This window comes from Mesoplodon bidens, assembly GCF_964165515.1.
Source record: "Mesoplodon bidens genome assembly, chromosome: 10".
NCBI lineage: Eukaryota > Metazoa > Chordata > Mammalia > Artiodactyla > Ziphiidae > Mesoplodon > Mesoplodon bidens.
Window position 1 is genome coordinate 67687304 of NC_138172.1, and position 23293 is coordinate 67710596.

At 56.5% G+C, this 23293-nt stretch overlaps 2 protein-coding genes across 2 annotated transcripts in view; both read right to left on the reverse strand.

Moving 5' to 3' along the window:
• TEAD3 (TEA domain transcription factor 3) overlaps positions 1–9033 on the reverse strand; it is a gene marked incomplete at its 5' end in the record, with an annotated part of 23265 nt that extends 14232 nt beyond the window's left edge. The window contains 3 exons of the mRNA XM_081247373.1: positions 7788–8309; positions 8545–8673; positions 8925–9033. Coding sequence (XP_081103499.1) covers positions 7788–8309; positions 8545–8673; positions 8925–9033 — 760 coding nt within the window. The remainder of the gene's footprint in view (positions 1–7787; positions 8310–8544; positions 8674–8924) is intronic.
• TULP1 (TUB like protein 1) lies at positions 8693–23288 on the reverse strand (the record flags this gene model as incomplete). The annotated part of the gene is made up of 16 exons (XM_081247374.1): positions 8693–9366; positions 11292–11463; positions 13658–13756; positions 13836–13947; positions 15196–15308; positions 15484–15654; positions 15757–15762; positions 18660–18682; positions 18724–18969; positions 19478–19481; positions 19610–19836; positions 19913–20014; positions 21205–21357; positions 22256–22414; positions 22727–22799; positions 23172–23288. 16 exons carry the CDS (start codon positions 23286–23288, stop codon positions 9233–9235), a joined length of 1911 nt encoding a protein of 636 aa, XP_081103500.1. The 3' UTR covers positions 8693–9232.
• Positions 23289–23293: the final 5 nt, after the last annotated feature.

Consider the following 23293-nt stretch of genomic DNA (forward strand, 5'->3'; position numbering starts at 1 on the left):
TAAGTGCTAGAGCTGGGTTCTGAATACAGGCAATCTAGCTTCAGTCTCTTAACCAAGGTAAGAAGCCCCACCACCTGCAGAGGGAAAGGAGGCCCAGCATGGGTTGTCATGGCAACCACCTGAGAATGCCCAGTGGGGTCCAGACCACAGGGTCCCCCCCCAGCACAGGTGGCTGGAGCAACTTCAAGGAACCCCAGACCGCTGTAACCCTTCCTGTGAGGCCTCCAAGACCACCACACCAGAGGGCAGCTAGGGAGAGAGGAAGCCATGCTCCTGATGGGTCAGAGGGCCCACACCCCTCTGCTCACCCCGGCAAGCTGTATTCTCATCCCCATCCCCTCCTCAACCCCTTGAGAGCAAGTTCTGTAATAAGAGTAGCGGGGAGGGGTGGGATGCCGGGGGACACAGCGGCGCCTATACTGAGCTAGCTGGGAGGCAAGCCACCGCCCCACGCCCGTGCCCCAAGTCTGACAGTGCCACAGGCGGACGTTAGAGGGGAGGCAGAAGAGGGACTACAATGAGCTAAGACCCCTCCCAACAGAGTCCTCAACCCATTTCCCCCCAAATCTTTTCCTGAGGCCTCCCTCAGAGCAGCAGGGGCCCGGCGCATGGGGGGCCCTAGCAGCCCCAGACTTTTCAAAGCAACTTTCTTGCCTCCCCCAAGTCTGTGCCCGCCTCCCCTCATCCAGGGAGTGGCCCCCCCTTCTCGGGGTGATGTCAGCCCCGCCCCGCCCCCCGCAGGAGCACTGTGGCCAAATATGGCGAACAACAGCAGTGCTTGGGAGCTGGGACAGACTGGGGGGGCGGGGCGGCGGCCCCTGGCTGGGACTGCTGGCAGCTGGTGAGGGGGAGGGGAGCCCAGGGGGCGGCCACAAGGACAAGTCAAGGAGAGAAGCAGGACCACCGTCCCTTCCGCTGGCTCACAGGCATATGCTAGACTCACTTTCCAGGAACACCCCTGCGGGGAGAGGCACCCACACAGGGGCCGGTAGGTGACCCCCACCCCACACAGCCATGCACTGGAGCACGTGTGTGCAGTACGCTGCGTGGGTGCGCGAGTGGACACTCCAATAAGAATATTTGTACCCCCCAGACCGAGGCACACCCGTGGGCAATGGCAGGCGGGCAGCTGAGCCCCGCTGGGGGCTGAACTGGGGTCTCTGTCCTACCGCATCACTCAGGAGCAGGTCAGTGCAAGGAGTCTGCACTGGGTGCTCTGGCCTTCCCAGAGTTACTGCTGTGGGATGAGGACAGAGGTGAGAGTGGGCCATCCTCCTCTCCTTAGACCCCAAACCACTGGGACTCAGGCTGGGGGCAGGGAGGAGGCTGTGGGTTCCTCAGCCAGCTGCAGGGCTGGACTGAGGCCAATGCGGGACTCAGGCGTGGTGGAGGGGGCTGCCTGGGGTCAGAGGGCAGGCCCCAGGGGAAGGCAGCCCCAGCCCAGCGTCGGATCTTATCTGCCCTTTATAGAGTGGGGTTGACAGGGGTGGCAGCCCCCCAGCTGCTCGTTGACACTGTCCCAGGTGTCTAGAACCTCTGCGTTGCTGGGCTGCACCACCAGGTGGGGTGGGAGAAGGGGTAGAAAAGACCCAAGTGAGGGGCAAAGAGGGTGGAGCTTGGGATAGACAGGAGGGGAAGGGGGACACGGTGTGGGCAAGTCTGGGGGTGGGTGAAGAGAGCAGGAGACAGACAGACAAGAAAACAGACAAAAGAGACGGGACAGTCACAGAGTGAGAGACAAAAGAAAGAGACCTAGAGAGGGGATCTCGGAGTGAGACCCAGAGGGAGAGACAGAGACAGAGATCCAGAGAGAGACAGACATACGGAACAGGTAGTGTGCTGGAGAGTGAGGTCCACAGACACTGCGGGGGAGTGGGGAGAGAGTGAGGGAGAGAGTGACTATGACCAACAGAGACAGAAAGACAGAGACCAAGATGGAGGAGATGGAGACACACAAATGAAGGGGGTAAATCACTAAACTCAGATACAGTCAGGCAGTGAGGGAGGGGAAAACCAGATGGTGGTGAGAGAGAAAAAGAAGGAGAGAGAGAGAGTGCACGAGCGAGAGCCAAGGACGGAAAGACTCAGAGGCTGGGGCAGACCTAGGGGGAAGGAGTGACCAGGGGAGCCACGGCTGGGGGCTGGGGGCTGGGGTCAGCCACAACAGGGCCACATCCAGGACATCCCCACTCCTGGCCCATCTGCTCCCCAGCCCTCCTCTCGGACGACCTCCCGTCTCCCTGGTATTGCACAGCCCAAGGACCTCCTGTGTTCTTGCTCTAACTTTATCCTCAATCTGACCAGCACACACCCGCTTCCCCTCTCCCAGGGCCTTCTGAGGTCAGAAGGTGCCTCTGGGTGGTGGCCGGGTAGGAGATAGGAGGCTGGGTGAGCAGGCCTCAGGGCCCTGAGGGAGATAAGGGGCACCTTGCTGCCCACTCCCCACCCTGGGGCCAGACCTGCTGGAATAACTGGCTGGACAGCTCCAGGGGTGGAGGCCAGCGCAGGGGCTGCTGCAGAGGCCCTAGGCCCTCACCCCCCAAGGCCCCCCCACCCCCGCAGCCTCCAGACCACCCAGCCCTCTACCGCCTTTCAAGTAGGGGGAGGGATGGGCTTGAAACCTGGGCTCCCCCAGAGCTTCTGCCTGGTGGGGGATGCAGAAAAGGCAAGTCCAGGCAGGTGTCTGGACCCCGCACCCCTCCCCCGGCACCAGCCCCGCGGAGAGGTCGGACCGAGCCTGGTGACTGTGCTGGGTCTAGCGGGCAGCAGCTGTCCACTCCTGCAGGACTTCAGCCCTCAAAGTGCTCTCACTTTGAGTGAAAACATCACTCAAAGTGTGGGAAGTTTAGTGAAATCAGCAGTTTCATCCTGAATGCCCTGCCCCCAAACCTGGGCTGGGCTGACCAGCCGGGGTGGGGGGGTGGTGGCGAGGATGCGGCAGGCGGTAGATGAGGGCTAAGGGAGCCTCCCCGCCTCCGCTGCTTTTCCCTCCTTCCTCCCCACCCACCCCCACGGCGGGCCAGCTGTTCTCCAGCTGCCAGAGGCTCCCACCCTAGAACTGGCCGTGCTCTGGTTGGGATGGGAGAGCAGGGCAGGCGGGATGGGGATGGTATCTGCCTCCCCCACCTGCAGGCCAAGGACCTCTGAGGGACCCTGCCAAATGACCACACCCTGCCAGGCTGGAGGTGGAGTACCCTCCTCCCTGGAGCAGGGTCGAGATTTTTACAGGAGGAAGCAATTTGCAGAGCCCACTAGGAGGGAGGTGAAGGGGGGCTCCCCACCCCTCCCCAGCTTACTAATGTGCTTCCAATTTGGGAATCCAGTCTCTGCACCCACCCACCCCCTCTCCTAAGGCGCGGGCTCCTCGGGGAGCAGATGGGGCAGGGTAGCCCCCCAGGCTTCCCTCTCCAAGGCTCATCCTCACTGTCACCCCTGCTTCCAGCAGTGTAGGAGGGAGGGAGGGAGGGAAGAGACTCAGAGCCCTCAAACCTCCTGCAGGAAGAAGGGGCCCACTTCCCACACCTCCCTTCACCCCCACTCTGAGACTGTCCTGTCTCCTCATCTCATCCCACTCCAGGAAGGCCAGGGATCCAAGCTGGAAGAGGCGGGGATGCAGCCAAGGGGTGAAACTCAGTGAACATGTCAGAGGGCCCCTTGGACTCTGGATCACCCGCTGAGCTGCCACTGGTCCCTCAGTCAGTTGCTCCCTCAGGAAGGTCACAATGTCAATGTCGTCTATAAACACACAGGCTTTCCCTGGGCGTCTCCTCTCTATCAAACGCACACACTCCTCTTCACAGCCACTCTCCTGCACATTCACTGTTACCTGCATCGCCCTTATTTCTTTTTCTTAACTTCTTTTATTGTGATAAAATATACGTAATAAAAAATGTACCATTTTAATTGTTTTTAAGTGCACACTTCAGCAGCATTAAGTACATTCTTTCTTTGTTTTTTTTTTCTTGTATTTTTTTTGGCCATGCTGATGGCGCGTGGAATCTTAGTTCCCCGACCAGGGATCGAACCTGTGCCCCCTGCACTGGAAGTGTGGAATCTTAACTGCTGGACCACCAAGGAAGTCCCATTCTTTCTGTGGTCCTCCACGTAGACACCACATGCATTGGGGTCACCCAAATTCATCATACATGGCATCCCACGCCATATATGCCACAGTCCTGAAGGATGTCACCCCCACTGCCCCACAGTCGTAAACCATCTCAGATGTGACCACCCACAGAGTCAGTCTCAGTCACACCCCACAAACAGCACCGTCCCTCCATGTGTGGAGTTTCTTTCTCGTGCTCAGTCTCACCCACACGCCTGATTTCACACTCAGCTGTTGCCACAGCTTCTCAGCACATGCCTGCTGCACTGGGTATAGTCCGCCGCGTCACAACGGTTTCCCCCTTACACACACACGTACACCATGTTGTGACAACTTTTCTCATACGTGGTGTCATATATAGTCACACACAGACCATCAGAGTTTCTACAAACCCAAGGTCATCTCATTTGCAGAGTGTCACTCATTCTGCTTCTGACACACACAGCATCACACAATCGCAGTGTCCCTCACACACCTGGAGCATCGGAATCCTATCCAGACACGAGTGTGAGCTCACACCGCTGGCCAAGCAGACAGTGTCTTTCATAAACGTACCCCTTGTGATGGCCCCTCACACACACAGGTCCCCCATACAGCCTCACACACACACACAAACACACACACATGCAGCGTCAGTCACACACTAAGAACGTCATTCACAGTTTCCCTCGTGTACCTGCAGTGTCAGTCACACACTGAGAATATCATAGCTTCTCTCACACGTGAATGTTACAAAGTCACAATGTTGCATACAGTTGCTCTCACGTGCAGTCACACACACATGCTGGTTTTACCCAGTTCCCCCCACCTGCATCCACCCCCCCAGCGTCACCCACACAGAGTGTTCCACTGGCTTCTCTCTCACACACATCCAGCGGCACACACAGTGGCACTCTCGTTTCCCTCTATCACTTCCTGTCCTGTCGGGCCTGGCAGGGAGTACAGGAAGCAATCAGCACTCTAGGAAACCTCAGGGGCAGAGGCTTTGGGGATTCGTAGAGCGACAGAATTCTCTGGCTCCTGCCCCCAGTCCCCTGTGGGACCCTGAGCGGACAGGCAGAGCCCTCTCCCCTCCAGAGTCCTCCCTGGAGGGGCAGGGCCTCTCCTGCAGACCACCCTAGGCTGGCACACCAGGGGGGAGGGGAGGGCAGGGCGAGGCCACGGGGGACAGGGCCGAGTGTGATCTGCTGGCCTCCACCCCAGCTCTGAGCAGAGAAGCTCCTGCCATCGCCCCAGGGCGGCCCCGGAGGGCCATGGAGACCTGGACCCTCAAGGCCACCTCTCAGACCCCACAGCTCCTGCAGCGCCCACGTGGGAAGCAGACTGCGACCTCCTGGCCACCTCCACAGAAAGCTGCAGCACTGGGAGCCCTCTTGACTCCCTGGAGCCTGGCACCACCAGCTCCCTCCCCCACTGTCCTCCCTGTCAGCCGGCCCCTAGGCACCTCTCCCTTCCTGAGCGAGGAGGTGGACAGGGCTGGGAGCTTTCACTCCCTTCCAACTTCCACCCTGAGCCCCTAGAGGCGTCTGGGAGAGGGGTCGGCCATCCAGGAGAGGGGTCGGCCATCCAGGCAGCCTCTGAACACCATTTACCCTGCCCAGCCTTGCCAGACCCCACTGCCACCTCCCAGGGCAGCTCCCCGGACTCCACCGGCCTTCCTGTCCCCTGACACCTGCTGGCTGTAACCTTTTCAGCCACTCTCACCTGGCTTAGCTGCCCTCAGTCACCCCCTCGTTAGCCCTCGCCTTCTTCTTAGAACACTGGGTCACCCACTCACCTCTCCAGGCCCCACCAGGTTCAGGTTCCATGATGGGAAGAGAGGGGAGAAGTCATGGATTCCAAACAGGGAAACTGAGGCCCACCAGGATGACACAACTGGTTAAAGGCCCAGCTGGGGCCAGATCTCTTAATTTCTTGACCTCTTCTGTTTGAGAGGTCTCCTTCTTGTTTTAATATTTACCCAACTGTCAGAATGTACCAAGGTCTGCAAACCTGAGGGTGAGGGTGGGAGCAGGGCTCAGGACGCGCGCGCGCGCGCACACACACACACACACACACACACACACACACAAACACACACACACACACACACCTCTGTCCTGCCAATCACTGACCATCCTACTCAGCCATTCCCTTGCCCAAATGCACTAATTAGCATTAATTATTATTCCCTCCCTGGGGGAATGGTGGTGTGGGAAGGCCCACAAGGTTGAGACTCCCATTGGATCCCAGCCTCTCTCTGACGAGGGGGCATCCAGGGCCCCTGAAGTCACTGTCACCATATAGCTTAGTCCTAGAAAATACATCTGTTTATCTCCTAGGGATCCAGAAAGACCAGAGAACCATGTCCTGTGGTGGCACCGCTGGGGGGAGGTCTTGGAAAAGGAGCTACAAGAATCTGGAAGGGAGGAATACTTAATTCCCCCAAATCTCTAACTTTTGGCAACTTTAGATTTCCCTCCTTGCCCCAGGCTGCCCCCAGCATTCTGGCCAAGGAGGCACCCTGGCCCCCTGCGCTGGGGTGGAACATGTGGACACAGAATCAGCTGCAGGAGGCCGGATATACAGAGGCGCCGTGGGCTCGCACCAGCCCCTCTGAGCTGTGTCCAGCCCCCATCCCCACCCCCTGCTCTCCTGGGCTACAAGTCCAGGCCTGACCTGGTTCTGCCTCTACCTGGAGCGAGTAAAGACACAGAAGGAGGTGCCCCCTGAGAAGCCCTACCCCAGCGCCTCATTCCCCCTTGTTCAGAAAGAACCTCTCAGCCCTGGATCAGGGCCCCTCTCCTGGAAAGGTGACACAGTGGGGTCTCCATGACACTGCCGTGCGGCCTGGCTAAGCTGGAAACCAGACGCAGACAGGCACTCCCGGCCTTCCTTCCCCAGGCAGGAGTAAAGGGCACGACAGACAATGGTGGGGGTGGTGTTGGGGGGTTAGGGTTAGAGGAGACAAGCGGCCTTCAAACCCTCTAAAGTCTAAACAAGGGCTCTGAGGAAGCGTGGCCACGAGAAGGCCCCAAATCCAGCCCCCTTTAGAGCCAGGCTCACAGAGCTCAGGGCTGGAACTCCGAAAACTCCACCCCGACGCAGGCGGCAGACTGGAGGGAACTTAAGCCCCTGCCCCTCAGGGGGCACACGCCCGGGGCGCGCAGCTTTGCTGCCGGACACCCTCCACGATCCGGCGCGGCTGCGGGCACCGCGCGCAGGAGCCGGCCTGGGCGCCGGGAGGCCGGGCCCGAGGCCTGCGTGGAGCTGGGGCCCAGCGGGCTCCGAGAGAGCGCCAGCTGGGAGTCCAAAGGGCGGCGGGGCCCGGGACTGGGAGCTCCCCGGTGGCAGGCCCCCCAGACCGTGCGGGCCCCCAGACCGCGACCTCGACACCCCAAAGGCGTACGTTGGGCCAGGCGATGGCACCGGGGCCAAGCTCCCGGCTCCCCGACCTCCCCCCGAACAACTCGTCCGGGTCGCGGGGGGGTGGGATGGGGGTGGGGTGGGAGGGGTGGGCGGGGCTTCCCGGAGGGCTTCTCCCCCTTTCCTCTAAACTTCCCGGCACCCAGATCCGGGGCTCCGGCTCAGGCTGGACAATAGCTCTGGGAACCAGCCCCCCTCGAGTGCCCCCCTAACCCAGAACCAACCAACCAAACCACCTCTCCCAGCAGGGCCTCCTCCCGGCGTCCGCCCGGCTTACCTGGTCCGATCTCGCGGGGGCGCTCCGGCCGGGCGGCTCCGCCGGGCCCGAGGGAGCGAAGAGGGGGGCCGGGGAAGGGGGGTCGTGGGGAGGGGGCTGACCGGAATGTGCGGAATGAGCCGGGCTGGAGCGGGAGGCGCCGGGCGCGGAGGAGGGAGCGAGCGGGACGGAAAGTTTGTGTTGAGGAGCCGGGACTGGGGGTGGGGGCTGCGGGGAAGGAGGGGGCGGGGCGCGCACGGGGGCGGGCACCGGCCTGGAGGGGCGGGGCCGCGCGGGGCCGCCCCCGACCGCGCTTGGGCTGCCCACCCTGACGCTTCGGGACCCCAGGCGGCCCCCGGCCTCTCCGCGCCCGGGCGCCCCGTTCCTCGCCCGCCGGAGCGGCGCTCTCAACCTCCCTTTGCCCTACTCTACCTCCCCAGTCCCCCGCCGGAATTTGGGGCTCCGGCCTGGGCGGGGCCGAGGGCGGAGCTCCCACCTCGGGGGCTGGACTCCCGTCGGTGCAGGGGCCCGGGTGCCGCGTCACTAGGAGCCCGGCGGAGCCGGGGCGCACGGTCTTCGGGTCTCCCTACCCCCTACCCGAGTCCCGAGCGGCCGAGGCGGAGCGCCTTCTCCCGACCGAGGGCCCGCCCCCTTACTCCTCGGGCCCCAGACCCGGCCCCGCCCTGGAGGCTGCGCCCGCCCTGCCCGAACCCGGTTTGTCTGGTTCTCCCCGAGAGGCTTGTTTCTCGAATTTCTCCCTTTCCCCCTCTTCCCGGACCTCCGGGGCCCTCCCTCTCGGCCCGGCTCCCCGGGGCCCCCGCGGGGGGCGTCTCGACATCGCGAGCCAGCCGAGTTTCGGTAGGACCCACGATGGGCGCGTGGGAGGGGACGCGGTAGCGCCCGGGGCCTGAGAGGGGTGGGGGGTGGGGAAGGGAGGCCTCCAGCCCGCCCTCCGGACCTCTCCCGCGCTCCGGACCCCTCCCGCCGCCTCTTTCTCCGCACGCGCTGAAGAACCACTGCTCCTCTTGGCCTAGGACGCAGCTTTATTGGGGATGTGGGTACCCGGTTTTCGTTCCCCATCACCTACCCCCTCCTCGGAGCCCGCCCCCCTCCTTGGAGCCCTAGTACGGTCCCAGAGGGGGTTAAAACAACACTGACTACTGCTCCTGGACAGGAAGTGACTGGGGCGCCGGGCGGGGGTGGTGGTGAAGCGGCGCAGGCTAGCTCCGCGACCAGATGTGCCGCTCCAACTCCAGATGTTCTTCATCTCCGTCCGACCCGCCGTGTGAGCTCCTCCCCTGTCTCGGCCTGTGCCAGGCTGGGCAGTGGATGGAGATCACCCGGAGACAGCGGGGTCAGCCCCCGACAAGGGAGGAGTCTTCAGTGGGGACTCTGGTGAAGGGACCGTTCAAGCCTCCAAAGTGAATCCTTTCCCCAACCCTGGGGGGCGCTGAGGACTACTAGGGTCACTCGCAGGCCAGCTTCCCGTCGAAACTGGAGAGGGCAATGGCGAAGGCCTGCAGGGCGCACAGCGGGTACCGGTAGTCTAGGGTGAAGGCGTCCTCGGCCACGCGGCCGAACTGCAGCACGATGTAGTCGGCTATGGACACAGACGGGGTGGGGGGGCCGGCCCGAGACCTCTTGGGTTCTCCCTCCTGGCAGACAGTGCCCTCAACATTGAGGGAAGTCCCCCACTCTTGTATTGGGGCCCCAGTCCTTAGCCACGTCTCAGTTATCCACCCCACCGTCCATCCACCCTCTTAACTCGCCCAGCAAGCCCCACTTGCCTGCAGCTTTACCAGCCACTGTAAGCCCCTGAGGGCGGCGACCCTGCCTTACCTTCTGCTGCCCAGGGCTATGCATATGACCAGCCCGCACTTAGAGAAACCGGTCAAACTTCCTTAAGCCTAGAATCCTTCCTTTCCAACGCCTCTGTGGTCTTTGCCCCATTCCTTCTTCCCACCCCCAGACCCCATGTCCTGTCTTAGACCGCCAGCCTCATGGTTCCCTTCCTTATCCAGTGGCCCCCTCAGCCCCCATCCCATATCTGGCCCAGGTTTCCAGCCTTAATCCCAACACCTCCCCCAGCATCCATAGGGACAGGATGTTGCTAAAAATACCCCCAACCTCGGCCGACCAGGCTCCACCAGAAATGTGATCTGGAGAGCGGTTTTTCAAGGCCTCAGGACAGGTGACACAGGGGGCACATCCCTAGGATGGAGTGGGGGTAGGGAACTCACTCAATGTTAACCAATCCTGGGAACCTGGAAAGTCCCTGGGAGATACCTTTCCATATCCAAACCCCTTCATCCTAGTGGGGACCTCTCCCCAAGGCTTGTAACAGGGGACATTTTTACTTAATTGTGTTCAAGGTACATTTTGTTTCCCTAACTCTTTGAGGGCAGGCCTTTGACCTCACTGGAGAGAGAACAATAGAAATGCTTGATTTATGTTTCCTACTCCTAAAAGGCAACCATCCTCATGGGGTTGGGCACTGGAGCCAGACTACCTGGGTTCTAATCCCACCTCTGCCTCTCACAAGCTATATGTATAAGTTACTTAACTTCTCTGTGCCTCGGTTTTCTCCTCTGCCAAACAGGGACAATAATAATACCTTCCTCACAGGGCTGTTGAAAAGATTTAATTTTTTTTTCGGCGGCGCAGCTTGCAGAGATCTTAGTTCCCCGACCAGGGATTGAACCCGTGCCCTTGGCAGTGAAAACACAGAATCCTAACCACTGGACCGCCAGGGAATTCCTGAAAAGATTTAATGATTCAGTATCTGTGAAGTCCTGAGAACAGTGCCTGGTCCATAGAAAGCACTGTGTAAGTGTTTATGAAATAAATTTTGAGGGCCAGGGTAACCGCCTGGAGTTGCTGAGAGACTTTGGATAATGCGCTGCCCTCTCTGAGCCTCAGCATCCTTCTTGGCCACATGGGGGCTGGTCTATCAGTCTTTTTTATTTTAAAATTTTTATTTATTATTATTATTATTTGGACGTGTCACGTGGCTTGCAGTATCAGCTTGCGGGGTCTTAATTCCCTGACCAGGGATTGAACTCAGGGCCACGGCAGTGGAAGTGCTGAGTCCCAACCACTGGACCGCCAGGGAACTCCCTATCAGTGTTTTTTAAGCTCCAGCAGCGTAACTGTCCCTTCAACACAGTCTTACCCAGAATACCCCAATATCTACCCCAGGCTCTAGTCAGTGCTAGAAAGACGGCCTGGAACAGTGAGCCCCAGGACAACTGCTTGGAATATATAAGGCTCCTGGGAGCACAATGTCAATGCCCCCGCAGGAGAGAGTGACCTTCCTGAATGTTCTGGCTCCAGAGATAAAGGACAGCTCCACTCCAGTATATGTGTGTGTGCGTGTGTGTGTGTGTGTGTGTGTGTGTGTGTGTGTTATATAGAGAGAGAGGGAAAGGGAGAGAGAGAGATGGGAGGGTGGGGGAAAGACTTGAGTAAGGGTTGAGGTCATGGAGGTGGTGGGGAATAGCCTGGCTTGGGTCCTCAGATACTCACGGTCATCGGCGTGGACAATCTGGAAGTTCTTGACCGAGGCCTGGGTGACTCGGCCTTGGAAGTTGAGGGTGTAGGAGCCACTGTCATCATTCCAGATGGGGGGCTTGTTGTGTAGCTCGATGAGGCTCTCCAGTGTCTTGTTCTGCCAGCGCACCAGCAGCCCGTCGCTGGCCTGGGGTGCCACGGGTGGGGCAGTATTAGGGAGAGGACAGTTAGGGGTGGCTGAGATATCTCAGGACTGGTGATGAAGGGGTGGCTGGGGACGTGTGCATGCCCTTGTCTGTGTGCAGCCTGGGTGTCAACGTCCATGCAGGGTATCCTTGAGTGCATGCGCGGTCTCTGTGGCATCCTTACGGGCAGGTTGTGTATCTGTGAGAATGGGCTTTGCTGTGGGATGCCAAAGTGGAGGGTTGGAAAGTGGAAAGTAGCATCTGGCACACAGGAGGTGCTCGATGCCATTGGTGCCCAAGGGGGTCTTAGGAACGGCCGTATATACTGGCACCTATTACAAGGATGAACCAGCTATTCTAGGACTTACAAGGAGCTCACAGTTGAGCTTGGAGAGATGTATAGGTAAAGAGTAGTTAAAATAAAATGTCCTGGAAGAGTTTCTGGAAGGAAGGAGCAGTGTCTGTATGATGGTGCTTTTGAGATATTTCTTTCCTTAGTTTCTTTGTCACCTGTTCATGTTGATGACTTAGAATGAGTCCACTCAAGATCGTGTCCTCCAAGAAGCCTTCCTGACCCCATGTCTGATTTAGATGTCAGCTCTGAGCTTCCATAACACCTTGCTCTTACCATTTCTCCCACTGCACTGTTATGGACAGAATTAGATACCCTAACAGCATGCACAGTATTTGACTAATGGCTCTGTGTCTCAGTTTCCCTCACAACAGGGTTTTGTGAAGATTAAATGATTAATAGTGCATGAAGTGTTATTTAGATCAGTTCCTGGCACAGAGTAAATGCTCAATAAATATCAGATATTGTTTTGATGGTAACTCTTGTGTTGATTTTGGATCTTCAGTGCCTGGCTTTAATAAATGATTGTGGAATGAATGAACTGTAAGATGATGAAGAGATACACAAAGCAGCACTGGGTAGTTCTTACCAAGCCCAAACACACATGGGAGGCACTGCCTCTGGAGGATTTATGTGTTTATTCCAGGACGGAAGGAGCAACTGTGGAACCCACAAGCTCTTAAAGACCGGAGCCTCCCAGGGCTCGTGCCCCATGGGTTGGCCAGGCCTCTGATTACAGTGTCTTTCCAGCAGGGAGGGATGTGTGATCAGCTGATGGGAGTATTCTTTTTCATTGCAAATGAGTAAAGTGACATCACTGTGAGTGTCCATGCCAGTCATCGGTCTCTGAAATCCTGGGCTCACCCAGCTTGCAGTGCTAAGGAGCAGAGCGTGGGCCTGACACACTGAAGGAGGCCACCTCTCTCCAAGCCATTTCTCCATCTTACCCTACCCTTCACACACACACACACAAAACAAACAACCCTTGCTTTTTAAAATATGTCAATCATATCACTCCTTTCCTCAAAACCCTGCTATAGCTTCCTGTTCTCTGAGTAAAAACCAGTTATACAGACTCATCTGCCCCTCACTGCCACCTCTCTGACCTGCTCCTCCAACCCACCAGGCACTCCTGCCTCAGGGCCTTTGCACTATCTCTTCCCCCTGCCTGAATGTTCTTTCCCCAGCTATTTGCAGGCTTGCGCCTCACCTCCTTCAAATTTCATCTTCTCAGTGAGGCTCACTCTGACCACTGTATTTAAATTGAAACCTACACACACACACACACACACACACACACACACACACCCCTCATCTCCTTTCCCTTGTTCAACTTTTTCTTTTTTCCCCACAAGTACTTATCACCTTCTAACATACTACACAATTTACTTATTTATCACAATTATTGTCTACTGTCTGCCTCCCTCCACTAGAATGCCCGCTTCATGAGTGCAGATCTTTGTTTTGTCCACTGATGTCTCCAGTTGCCTAGACTAATACTTGGCACTCAATGTGTGTGTGTTGAATGAATATATGAATGAGTGATTTGATGTAAACTGAAAAAAAACAAAGCAAAACAAAACAATCCCTATTGTGCTTGTTTCGGTGAATTCAGTGAAAAACCCCCGAATTGAATTCATTCCACAAGTTGCCAGAATGAATTTGTGACAGGGTGATGGGGTGACAGGGTGATTTGTGACAGGGTGATGGGTGTGCTCAGGGGTTTGGGTACTGGGCAGGCCGAGCCCCCGCCCCCGCCCCCCAGCTTCCTAAGAGTGGGTTACAAGCAGGTCAGTACGGAGCAGGACCCTCTGGGAAGGGCTTCAGGGAGGTGCGGGGCTCACATTGCGGGGCCGAATGGGGACCCTCTCCTTGTCCGAATTCATGCCGGGAATGATGACCGTCATGCGCCGGGGACCTCGGAAGCCCAGCACGTTGGTTTCCTGGGAGGGAGATGCGCGTTAGGCCGGCCCCGGCGAGAGGAGGGGCCTGCCTGCCGCGGGGGACAGGTGGGACTCTCACATAGATCACAGCCGCCAGCTCCTGCCGAAGGCTCCCCACATCCGTGCTGCCTCCGCGGTGCGGGTTCTGCCCATTGTCAAAGACGGTAAAGCGGTTCCCCAGGAGGTTGGACCTGCAAGCAGGGTGGAGCTGGGGGCGGGGCTGAGGAGGGTCCACACCCCTCCTCCCAGACCCTTCCTCACAGCCAAGCTTTGAGAGCTTCCTACCTCAAGCACGGGTGTGTATTAGGACCGGAGCAATTCAGGTCCCCTGCCCCTGGCTTCCGCCATGAAGTCTCTTTTTTTTTTTTTTGCGGTACGCGGGCCTCTCACTGTTGTGGTCTCTCCCGTTGCGGAGCACAGGCTCCGGACACGCAGGCTCAGCGGCCATGGCTCACGGACCCAGCCGCTCCGCGGCATGTGGGATCTTCCCGGACCGGGGCACGAACCCGTATCCCCTGCATCGGCAGGCGGACTCTCAACCACTGCGCCACCAGGTAAGCCCTACCATGAAGTCTTTTTAAAAGCTGGATCTAGAAGGAGACTGGGCAGCTTTCAAATCTCAGCTCCATCTCTTACTAGCTGTATGACCCCAGGCAAGTTACTTAAACTCTTAGTCTCAACTTCCCCATCTGTAAAATGGGCATGATAACAGTATTTACCCCATTTGGTTGATAAGAGGATTGAATGGATTCATATTTGGAAGCTACTTAGAAATACACCTAACACATAGGTAGGCCTTTCATAAGTGTTTGTTAAATAAATAAATTAAAGAAATAAGGCCTGACTCGGGGGTTCACTTTCCCTTCACCTCTCAGATTTGTGGTGAGGATTACATGAGCTATATGGAGAGACATAGCACAGCGTAGGTGCTGAATATTTATTTGTTCGTTCAGTTGGTAAATATTTATTGAATAGTTACTATGTGCCACGTGCTAGGAATTCAACCATGAACAAGACAGGCATAATCCCTGTCCCATGGACCTTATGTCCTACTCCAAGTGAGGTCTCTGGACCAGCAGTGTGGGCATCACCTGGGTGCTTCTTAGAAATGCAGAACCTCACTCCTTGCCCAGACCCACTGAACCTTTTTTTTTGGGGGGGGGGGTAGGGGGGGCGCAGGGAGCTCACCCTGCAGCTTGCAGGATCTCAGTTCCACAGACCAGGGATGGAACCTGGGCCACGGCAGTGAAAGCCCAGAATCCTAACTACTAAGCCACCAGGGAACTCCCCCCACTGAATCATTTTAACAAGACCCACAAGTGATCTATGCCTGTCAAAGTGTGAGAAGCCCCGGGCCAGGGGACAATTCCAGAGTGTCCGATGTGGTGGGCACTCTGCCAGGCACAGAGGTGACTGGCCACTGAGATTCCCAGCCCCACCTCAGCTTCCCGATGAAATTCTCCCCTCCTCGGGACAGATTGGTGGGGTCACTGGAGATGAGGTAATTGGCTGTCTTGCTCCGTTTCCGTTTCCTGCCAGCCAGGAGGAACACCTGGGGAGAGGGTTCACAGAGATGCGCTGGAGGAAGGAGGTGCACCCGGGGAAAGAGAAGGCCCATTTGCCCCGCAGCCCTCCCCCCACCGCACTTTGGCTCTAGACTCTCCCTCAGTCTGGGTCCTGGCCCCTCCACTCTCCGTCCCACTGGCTGCCACCTCTCTCCGACCCACCTTCTTCTCTGTGTCCAGGTGCAGGAAGTAGGAGGGATACAGGCCCCGGTCCATGCCCTTCTTGTCCCGGGTCAGCCGGCAGCGGACCGTCTGGCCCTGGGGGGCAGGCCGAAGCACAAACTCCTGGGGTTCGTCCACTTCCACGGGTGGGGATGGGGCCCTCTCCTCCTTCTGGGTGGGGGCAGAAGGTGCATCAGCCCCAGAGCACTAGCTTCCCGGCCCTCAGCAGGTCCCCAGTGCCGGGATGCAGGCAGGGCAGGCAGGACAACTCACCGTTTTCTGTTTGGGGAGAGAACAGAGGCTGTTAAGAGTGCAGCCGGCCCCTTCCCCAGCAGCTCACCAGGCCGTGTTAGGAGGCTCTGGGGAGCTTTGTGCTCTATTACTATTTTGTTTAGCTTGTGGTTAAGAGCCCAGGCTCTGGAGCCAGACAGCCTGGGTTCAAATCCTGGTTCCACCACTAACTGTCTGTCATGGTTGTTAAGTTTTAACCACACTGTGACTCAGTTTTTTCATCGGAGAAGTATGTAGGGTTGGGGTGGATACCTGGGACAGACCTTAGTTTATATATTTAACAGACACTCATAGAAAGTCTACCAATGTGCCAGGAATTATTCTAAGCACTTTCCAAATATTAACTCATTCCTCTTATCAGTAGCTACTGAGGTAGTTGTTCCATTATACAGGTGAAGAAGCTGAGGCTCAGAGAGCTTAAATAACTGGTCCAAGTTCACATAGTAAGAGGTGAAGCTGGGCTTTGAATGCTGTTAAACCCAGAGCCTTTAGAAAGACCTTCCATCATATGGATGCTCTCAGGGGGTGAACTGAGGTGAGGCTGAAGGTGTGGATTGCTGTGTTCTAAGCACATGGTGTTATAGAAGTGTCAGCTACCACTATAATTATAGCAGGCGGTAAATACTCAATGAATGTAGCAGCCAACCTCCAACATGGCCCCCGATGCTCCCTGCCTCCTGGTATTTACGCCCATGTGTAGACCCTTCCCACACTGTGTCAGCATTGGTCTTTGTGACCAGTAGGATATGGCAGAAGTGATGGGCGGTCACTTCTAAGGCTAGGTCATAAAAGATATTACAGCTTCTGCCTTGCTGTATCTCTTGGGCCACTCTTGGGCTCTGGGGCAAGCTGGCTGCCATGTCTTAAGGACAGTCAAGCAGCCTCTGGAGAGACCTCCAGCCAACAATCATGACAGTGAACCATTTTAGAAGTGGATCCTCCATTTCCAGTCAAGCTTTCAGAACGACCACAGCCCCAGCTGACATCTCGACTGCAACCTCACAGGAGACCCTGAGTCAAAACTACCCCTGCTGAGCCACTCCTAGATTTCTGACTCACAGAAATTAAGAAAATAAATTGTCGTTTTAAGTTTTGGGGTGGTTGTTATATAGCAATACATAGTCAATACAATGAATGAATAAATAAGCTCATTTTGCTCTTTGAAAAACTTTTAATAACTATGTGGTTGCATTAGGCCCTAGGGTGGCCTAGTGACCACCCTACCATTGCCCCTTCTGTTCTTACAAACCTCGTGCCCTTTGCTGTCATGTTCTGTCCCTCACAAGAGGGGGAACCAAGACTCTAACCCCAAGTTTCCCAGCTGGGGAGACAAGGGACTGCCACCTGTGTGTGTGCATTTCAGGTGTAAATGCTGTCTGGGAGCCACTAAGAAGGCCTGATGTGCTGAGGTTGCCCATTTTTGCTGAGGGAAGGTTTGCACTGTGTGTGAAGTGAGGCTGGTGTTAGGGAGCGGGCCCTTAGCCTCCAGGTAAGTGGCATCTCTTCTCTGCTCTAGGCTGCTCTAAAAGAAACTTGGGAAATCCAAGACTATGTTTGGAATGTGGTGTGGGGAAAGCCAGACTCATTCAAACATTTTTACAGAGGTGAATTTCAAGGGCCTACTATATTAAAGGCTGTACTGCAGTTATATTCTTTCTGGAAGACAATAAACTGGCCTTTCAGTTATATATCAGTTTCTGGTGATCTTGGCTAATGTGAATCAGTCCCCCAAGACCTGACCACTCCTGTACAAAGGAATAAACCCACAAACTAAGATACCCCCAGGCCCTGCCCTCAGGATGATCTCTCCACTCATGGAAACCTGTTTCTCGAAGACTTTCATCACTTCTCTCTCCAGTTCGACCTCTCTCTCCCGCTTACTCCTGCCTGTGCATGTTGGTACCTGAGTCCTGTTTGTGAGTGGGGGCTGTATTGGAAATATTTAACAACGTGTTCTGCCCATGGAGACTGCACCGACAAAGTGGACACTGGTAGGACTGGAAGAGGTCCTGGAGGCCTCTGATGGCCAGTGTTAACCCTTTGGTTGCTGGATAGTTTGGATGCTGGAAGGTTGGGAGGGCCTGGGTGGGAGAGCACAAAGCACTCTGAGCAGTATCTCAGAGCAGCAGAGTGGAACTATTTTAATAACTCAAGTACGGGGTGGATGGGTGGGGAGGTGGGAAAAATTGGGAGATTGGGATTGACATATATACACTAATATGTATAAAATAGACAAGTAATGAAAACCTGCTGTATAGCACAGGGAACTCTACATAATGCTCTGTGGTGACCTAAATGGGAAGGAAATCCAAAAAAGAAGGGATATATTATGCATATAGCTGATTCACTTTGCTATATAGCAGAAACTAACACAACATTGTAAAGCAACTATACCCCAATTTAAAAAAGTAATAGGGCTTCCCTGGTGGCTCAGTGGTTGAGAGTCCACCCGCCGATGCAGGGGACACGGGTTTGTGCCCCGGTCCAAGAAGATCCCACATGCCGCAGAGCGGCTAGGCCTGTGAGCCATGGCTGCTGAGCCTGCGTGTCTGGAGCCTGTGCTCCGCAACGGGAGAGGCCACAACAGTGAGAGGCCCGCATACCGCAAAAATAATAATAATAATAATAAAAAGTAATAGCTCAACTACAGCTGGCTGTCAGTCAGTCAGTGTGCCCAGGGATGTGCATGCATGTGTCTGTCTGCCTGTGCTCCACCTCCCTGGTACAGAAAATGTGTGACTCTCATGTGGGGGCCATGAGAGCATCTCCAGCTGTGTCTGATAGTTAGGCTGCAGCGGGGAGGGCTCAGAGCGGGTGACATAAGGCCCCCGGGTGGCCAGTCCCAGCCTGGTGACCCCACAACTGCCTCTTCTGTTCTCACAAACCTGGTTCCCTTTGTCCTCATATCCTGTCACCAGAGAGGCAGCTAAGATTCTAATCCCAAGTGACTCCATGGTCCCAGCCCACGAGGTCCCACACTCAGGTCCCCCAAGCCCAGACCCCTGCCACTGCTCCCTGGAGGGACCTCACCCTCTCCCGTCTGGGCTCCAACCTTTTTGCCTTTTCCTTTTGCTTTGCCCTTCTGATTGCTGTTCTTGGTCACCACAGCTGCCACCTCTTCCTCCTCCTCCTCCTTCTCCTCTTCTGAGCCTTTGGGAGTGCCTGAGCATTGTAGGGGAGCAAGTCTGTTAACCCCTTACCCTGGCAGAACCCATCCTGTTTTGCAAGGTACGTCCAACACCCACGCCTCACTTGGACCCCTCCCACAACCACAAGAGACCAACCCCCTTTCACTATTATCAGAAAGTAATAGGGCTTCCCTGGTGGCGCAGTGGTTAAGAATCCGCCTGCCAATGTAGGGGACACAGGTTCGAGCCCTGGTCTGGGAAGATCCCACATGCCGCGGAACAGCCAAGCCCGTGCACCACAACTACTGAGCCTGCGCTCTAGAGCCCGCGAGCCACAACTACTGAAGCCTGCGCGCCTAGAGCCCGTGCTCCGCAACAAGAGAAGCCACAGCAATGAGAAGCCTGCGCACCGCAACGAAGAGCAGCCCCCGCTCGCCACAACTAGAGAAAGCCTGCGCGCAGCAACGAAGACCCAATGCAGCCAAAAATAATAAATAAATAAAATAACTAAATTAAAAAAAGAAAAGAAAAGAAAGTAATAGCCTCAAAAAAGCTAAGACACTGCCTGAGGCCACACAGCTATTAAAGTGGGGGTCAAGACGCCCTCAGTCTTCTGACTTTATTATGTTTTTTTATTGGAGTATAGTTGCTTTACACTGCTGTGTCAGTTTCTGCTATACAGCAAAGCGAATAATCCATACATATACCAAGTCTTTGACTTTAGAACCCCTACTCCTCACCTTATGCTGCATCCCTCCTTCCACACCCATGACTGCCTCTGGATGTCCTGACACCAGAGGCCACTGCCACCCACCTTTCTTCTTCAGAGCTTTTTCCCCAGGGTCATCGCCCCCAACCAGAAACATGGCTGCCGGTGTCTTCTTCCTCACTCTGGTCGGGCTCACTGAGCTGTCCTTGTCGGCCTCCCCGGACCCTGTGTGTGTGGATGTGAAGAGGTCACACCCCCCGCCTCACCCAGAGTCCCTTGTTCCTCCGCAGACCAGGCTCACCTTTCTTCTTCATCTTTCTTATCTTGGTCCCTTCCCCTGCTGATGCCTCCTTCTTCTTAATCCGCAGAGGTTTCAGTGGGGGGACGGGGCTTCCAAGGTCCTCTGGAAATGGAGGGTGGGAGTTAGACAAAGAAGAGCCACCTTCCAACCCACTCATTGTTCCTTCAGTCCCCAGGGAGGCCCACAGCACCTTCTGCTTGTCTTGTTTTTAACCCTGAGTCCAAAAAGGACTGGATGAACACCAGGAGTTTCATAAGTAGTTAATGAATGAATGAATGGATGAATGCCAGGCCTCCTAGCTGAGCCTCTGAATCCCAGCTCCCACCCCGTCTCCTCCAGTAAACCTCCTGTGGTCAGTGCTACAGACAGTCCTCCCCGCCCCTCAGAGAGGCCCGAGGTCTTAGCTACGTGTCCACACGCAGACCAGACCCCAGTACCCATGGGGCAAGGTGCCCCAGCCAGGGAGCTATCACAGCATTTATTCACTGATTGAGTTTTTTTTTTTTTTTTTTTTTTTTCTTTTGCTGTACGCGGGCCTCTCACCGCTGCGGCCTCTCCCGTTGCGGAGCACAGGCTCCGGACACACAGGCTCCGCGGCCATGGCTCGCGGGCCCAGCCGCTCCGCGGCATGTGGGATCCTCCGGGATAGGGGCACGAACCCGTGTCCCCTGCATCGGCAGGCGGACTCTCAACCACTGCGCCACCAGGGAAGCCCCACTGATTGATCTTTTACTATAATCGCTTTGATACTTTTGTAAAAACCATAAAAATAATACCTCTGGAGTTAAAAAAAATCACAAAGAAAACTAAAATCCTCTGCCCTCCCTGGCTTACAGAGCACCCTGGGCGGGGGGGGGCTGGGGGGATGGTGGAGGGAGCACATATTGATTTAAGGACCATCGGAGGGAAGAAGCCACCAAAGGGAAAAACTCTTGGGTCCAGGCGCCCGGGAGCTTTTTTTTTTTTTTTTTTTTTTTTTTTTTTTTTTTTGCGGTATGCGGGCCTCTCACTGCTGTGGTCTCTCCCGTTGCGGAGCACAGGCTCCGGACGCGCAGGCTCAGCAGCCATGGCTCACGGGCCCAGCCGCTCCGCGGCACGTGGGATCTTCCCGGACCGGGGCACGAACCCGTGTCCCCTGCATCGGCAGGCGGACTCTCAACCACTGCGCCACCAGGGAAGCCCCCCGGGAGCTTTTTGATGTCTCAACTCCTGCGTATCCATGAGACACCAGGCCCCTCAGGGGTAGGGCTAGTTTTGTGTGTCTTTGCCCCCTCTGGACCCTCAACACCCACCCTTTGGACCCTGAGCCTTGGCCTTCCTCTCCTTGATGTCTGCAGAAGCCTTCTCTTTGGGGGGCTTCTTGGGAGGCAGACGGATTTTCTCTTTCTTTTCCTTCTCCTCCTTGTCCTCTTCCTCCTCCTCCTCCTCCTCCTCCTCCTCCTCCCCTGCAGGTAAAAACTGCTCATAACGGGGGCTGGGGTGGGCCCCATTATGTGGGGAGCCCAGTCCTTCCAGATTGCTGGGAGGTGGTGAAGGAGCTGGGGGTAGGAGGCTCCCCTTCTGGAACAGAAACAGGAGGAAGAAAGGAGTTTCGGCACCTTCCTCAAAGGGGGTGACCCCAGGGTCTTCCAAGGTCTACAAGTCAGGAGAGAGAGCTGGCGTTGGGGGGATGCTGGGGGCTTGGCAATCCTGTTCTGGGAAAACGCCCTTCTCTGCAGGTCCTTCCTCTCTCTCTCTGGGACCCTCAGCTCTTCACACACTCTCCTGGGGTCTTTCAGTTTTCCCTTCTCTGCCCCTTCTAAAAGACACCTGCACTGCTTTTCCCACTCTGCTTCTCCCTGTCCTGGTTTGTTGCTGTTTCAAACTTCTAGCCAGACCCGTCTGAGCTACCTCCGGCCCCTAGCTGCAGGTTTTTTTTGTTTTTTAATTTTTTTATATATTTATTTATTAAAAAACTTTTTTGGCTGTGCCGGGTCTTAGTTGCAGCACGCAGGATCTTCCTTGTGGCATTGCGGGGGTCTTTAGTTGCGGCATGCATGTGGGATCTATTTCCTCGACCAGGGATGGAACCTGGGCCCCCTGCATTGGGAGGGTGGAGTCTTACCCACCGGACCACCAGGGAAGCTGCAGTTTAAGGCAAAACTCTTAACCTCAATGTGCCTCGGTTTCCCCCTCCCGACGATGGGACAAGGACACGAGAATAAAGGTTTTCCTGGCTCAAAGACGAAGCCAGGGACGTGGACGCGGTTTTTCCGAGTTGTCTGCCTCTCTCCATCTGCTGTTCCTGTCCAGCCCCTTCCCTCCTCCTCTCCAGACGCCCCCTTCCTTCTGGCGCTCTCTCACCGTCCTCCGCGTCTGGGGCGCGGGCTACCAGGAAGGTCTCCCGGGGGTCGCGCTTCTTGGCCTCGGGGTCCCTGAGGAACTTGGCGTAGACAGTCTGCAGCTCCCGGGCCTCGGCGGGCTCCCGCGAGGGCTCCTCCCGCGGGCTCCTCCTCCGTCCCGCTGAGCCGAGATGCGCGGGTCAGGCGGGACCTCCAACGGCGCCCACTCCCCCTCAGGCTCCTCACCCTGGGGTCTCCCTTGGGCTCTGTTTCCACCTTGGACACCCCTCTCCCAGCTTTCATCATCCCTACACTCCTCCTACCCCCCAGCTCAACCCCAAGCCCGCTCCGCCGCTTCCCCGTCCAGTTACCCCCCCTCCCACGCCCCTGCTCCCAGGGAGGGTTCCCAGACTCAAGGACACCCTCGCCTGCGGTCCTTCCCTCCCGTGACCCTCACCCTGGGGGGCGCCCCGGGGCCCAGCCTTCCGCACGCCTCCAGGTCTCCGGGGCTTGGAGGGGCAGGGGGACTCTGGGGCTTCTGTCTTCTTCTTCCTCAACTTCTGTCGCTGCAGAGTGGGGGTCAAGAGGAGGGAGGGGAAGGAAAGGGGGGCTCTGAGGGCTGTCTATCACTCTCTAATCCCTTGAGCCGCCAGAAATAACCGCAGATTATCGGGAGGGGAACTGCGCCCCTTCCTGGGGTGAGGAAGGATGACCCCCTCCCGTGTACCACGGCCACCTCCAATGCCCCAAAGCCCAAGTTCCTCCCTTGGACACCCCATACTCCCAAACAGCCCCTTCGTGCAAAAACAAAACAAAACAAAAACTTCCAGGGAAGCAACAAGCCCCAGAGGCTGCTGAGGGGGACCCTCCCCACTCTCAGACCCCCTACGCTGTGTGGGGGGCTCTTTCTGTCTCTTCTCCAAGCAGGGGTGACATACCTGCTTGGTGCGCTGCTGGACCTCCGGGCTCTGGCCTTCCTCCTCATGTCCGCTGAGGGTAGCAAAGGAATCGGTCTGTCTCCCTCCCCTTTTCCTGCCCCTCCCCAAACCCTCCATCTGGC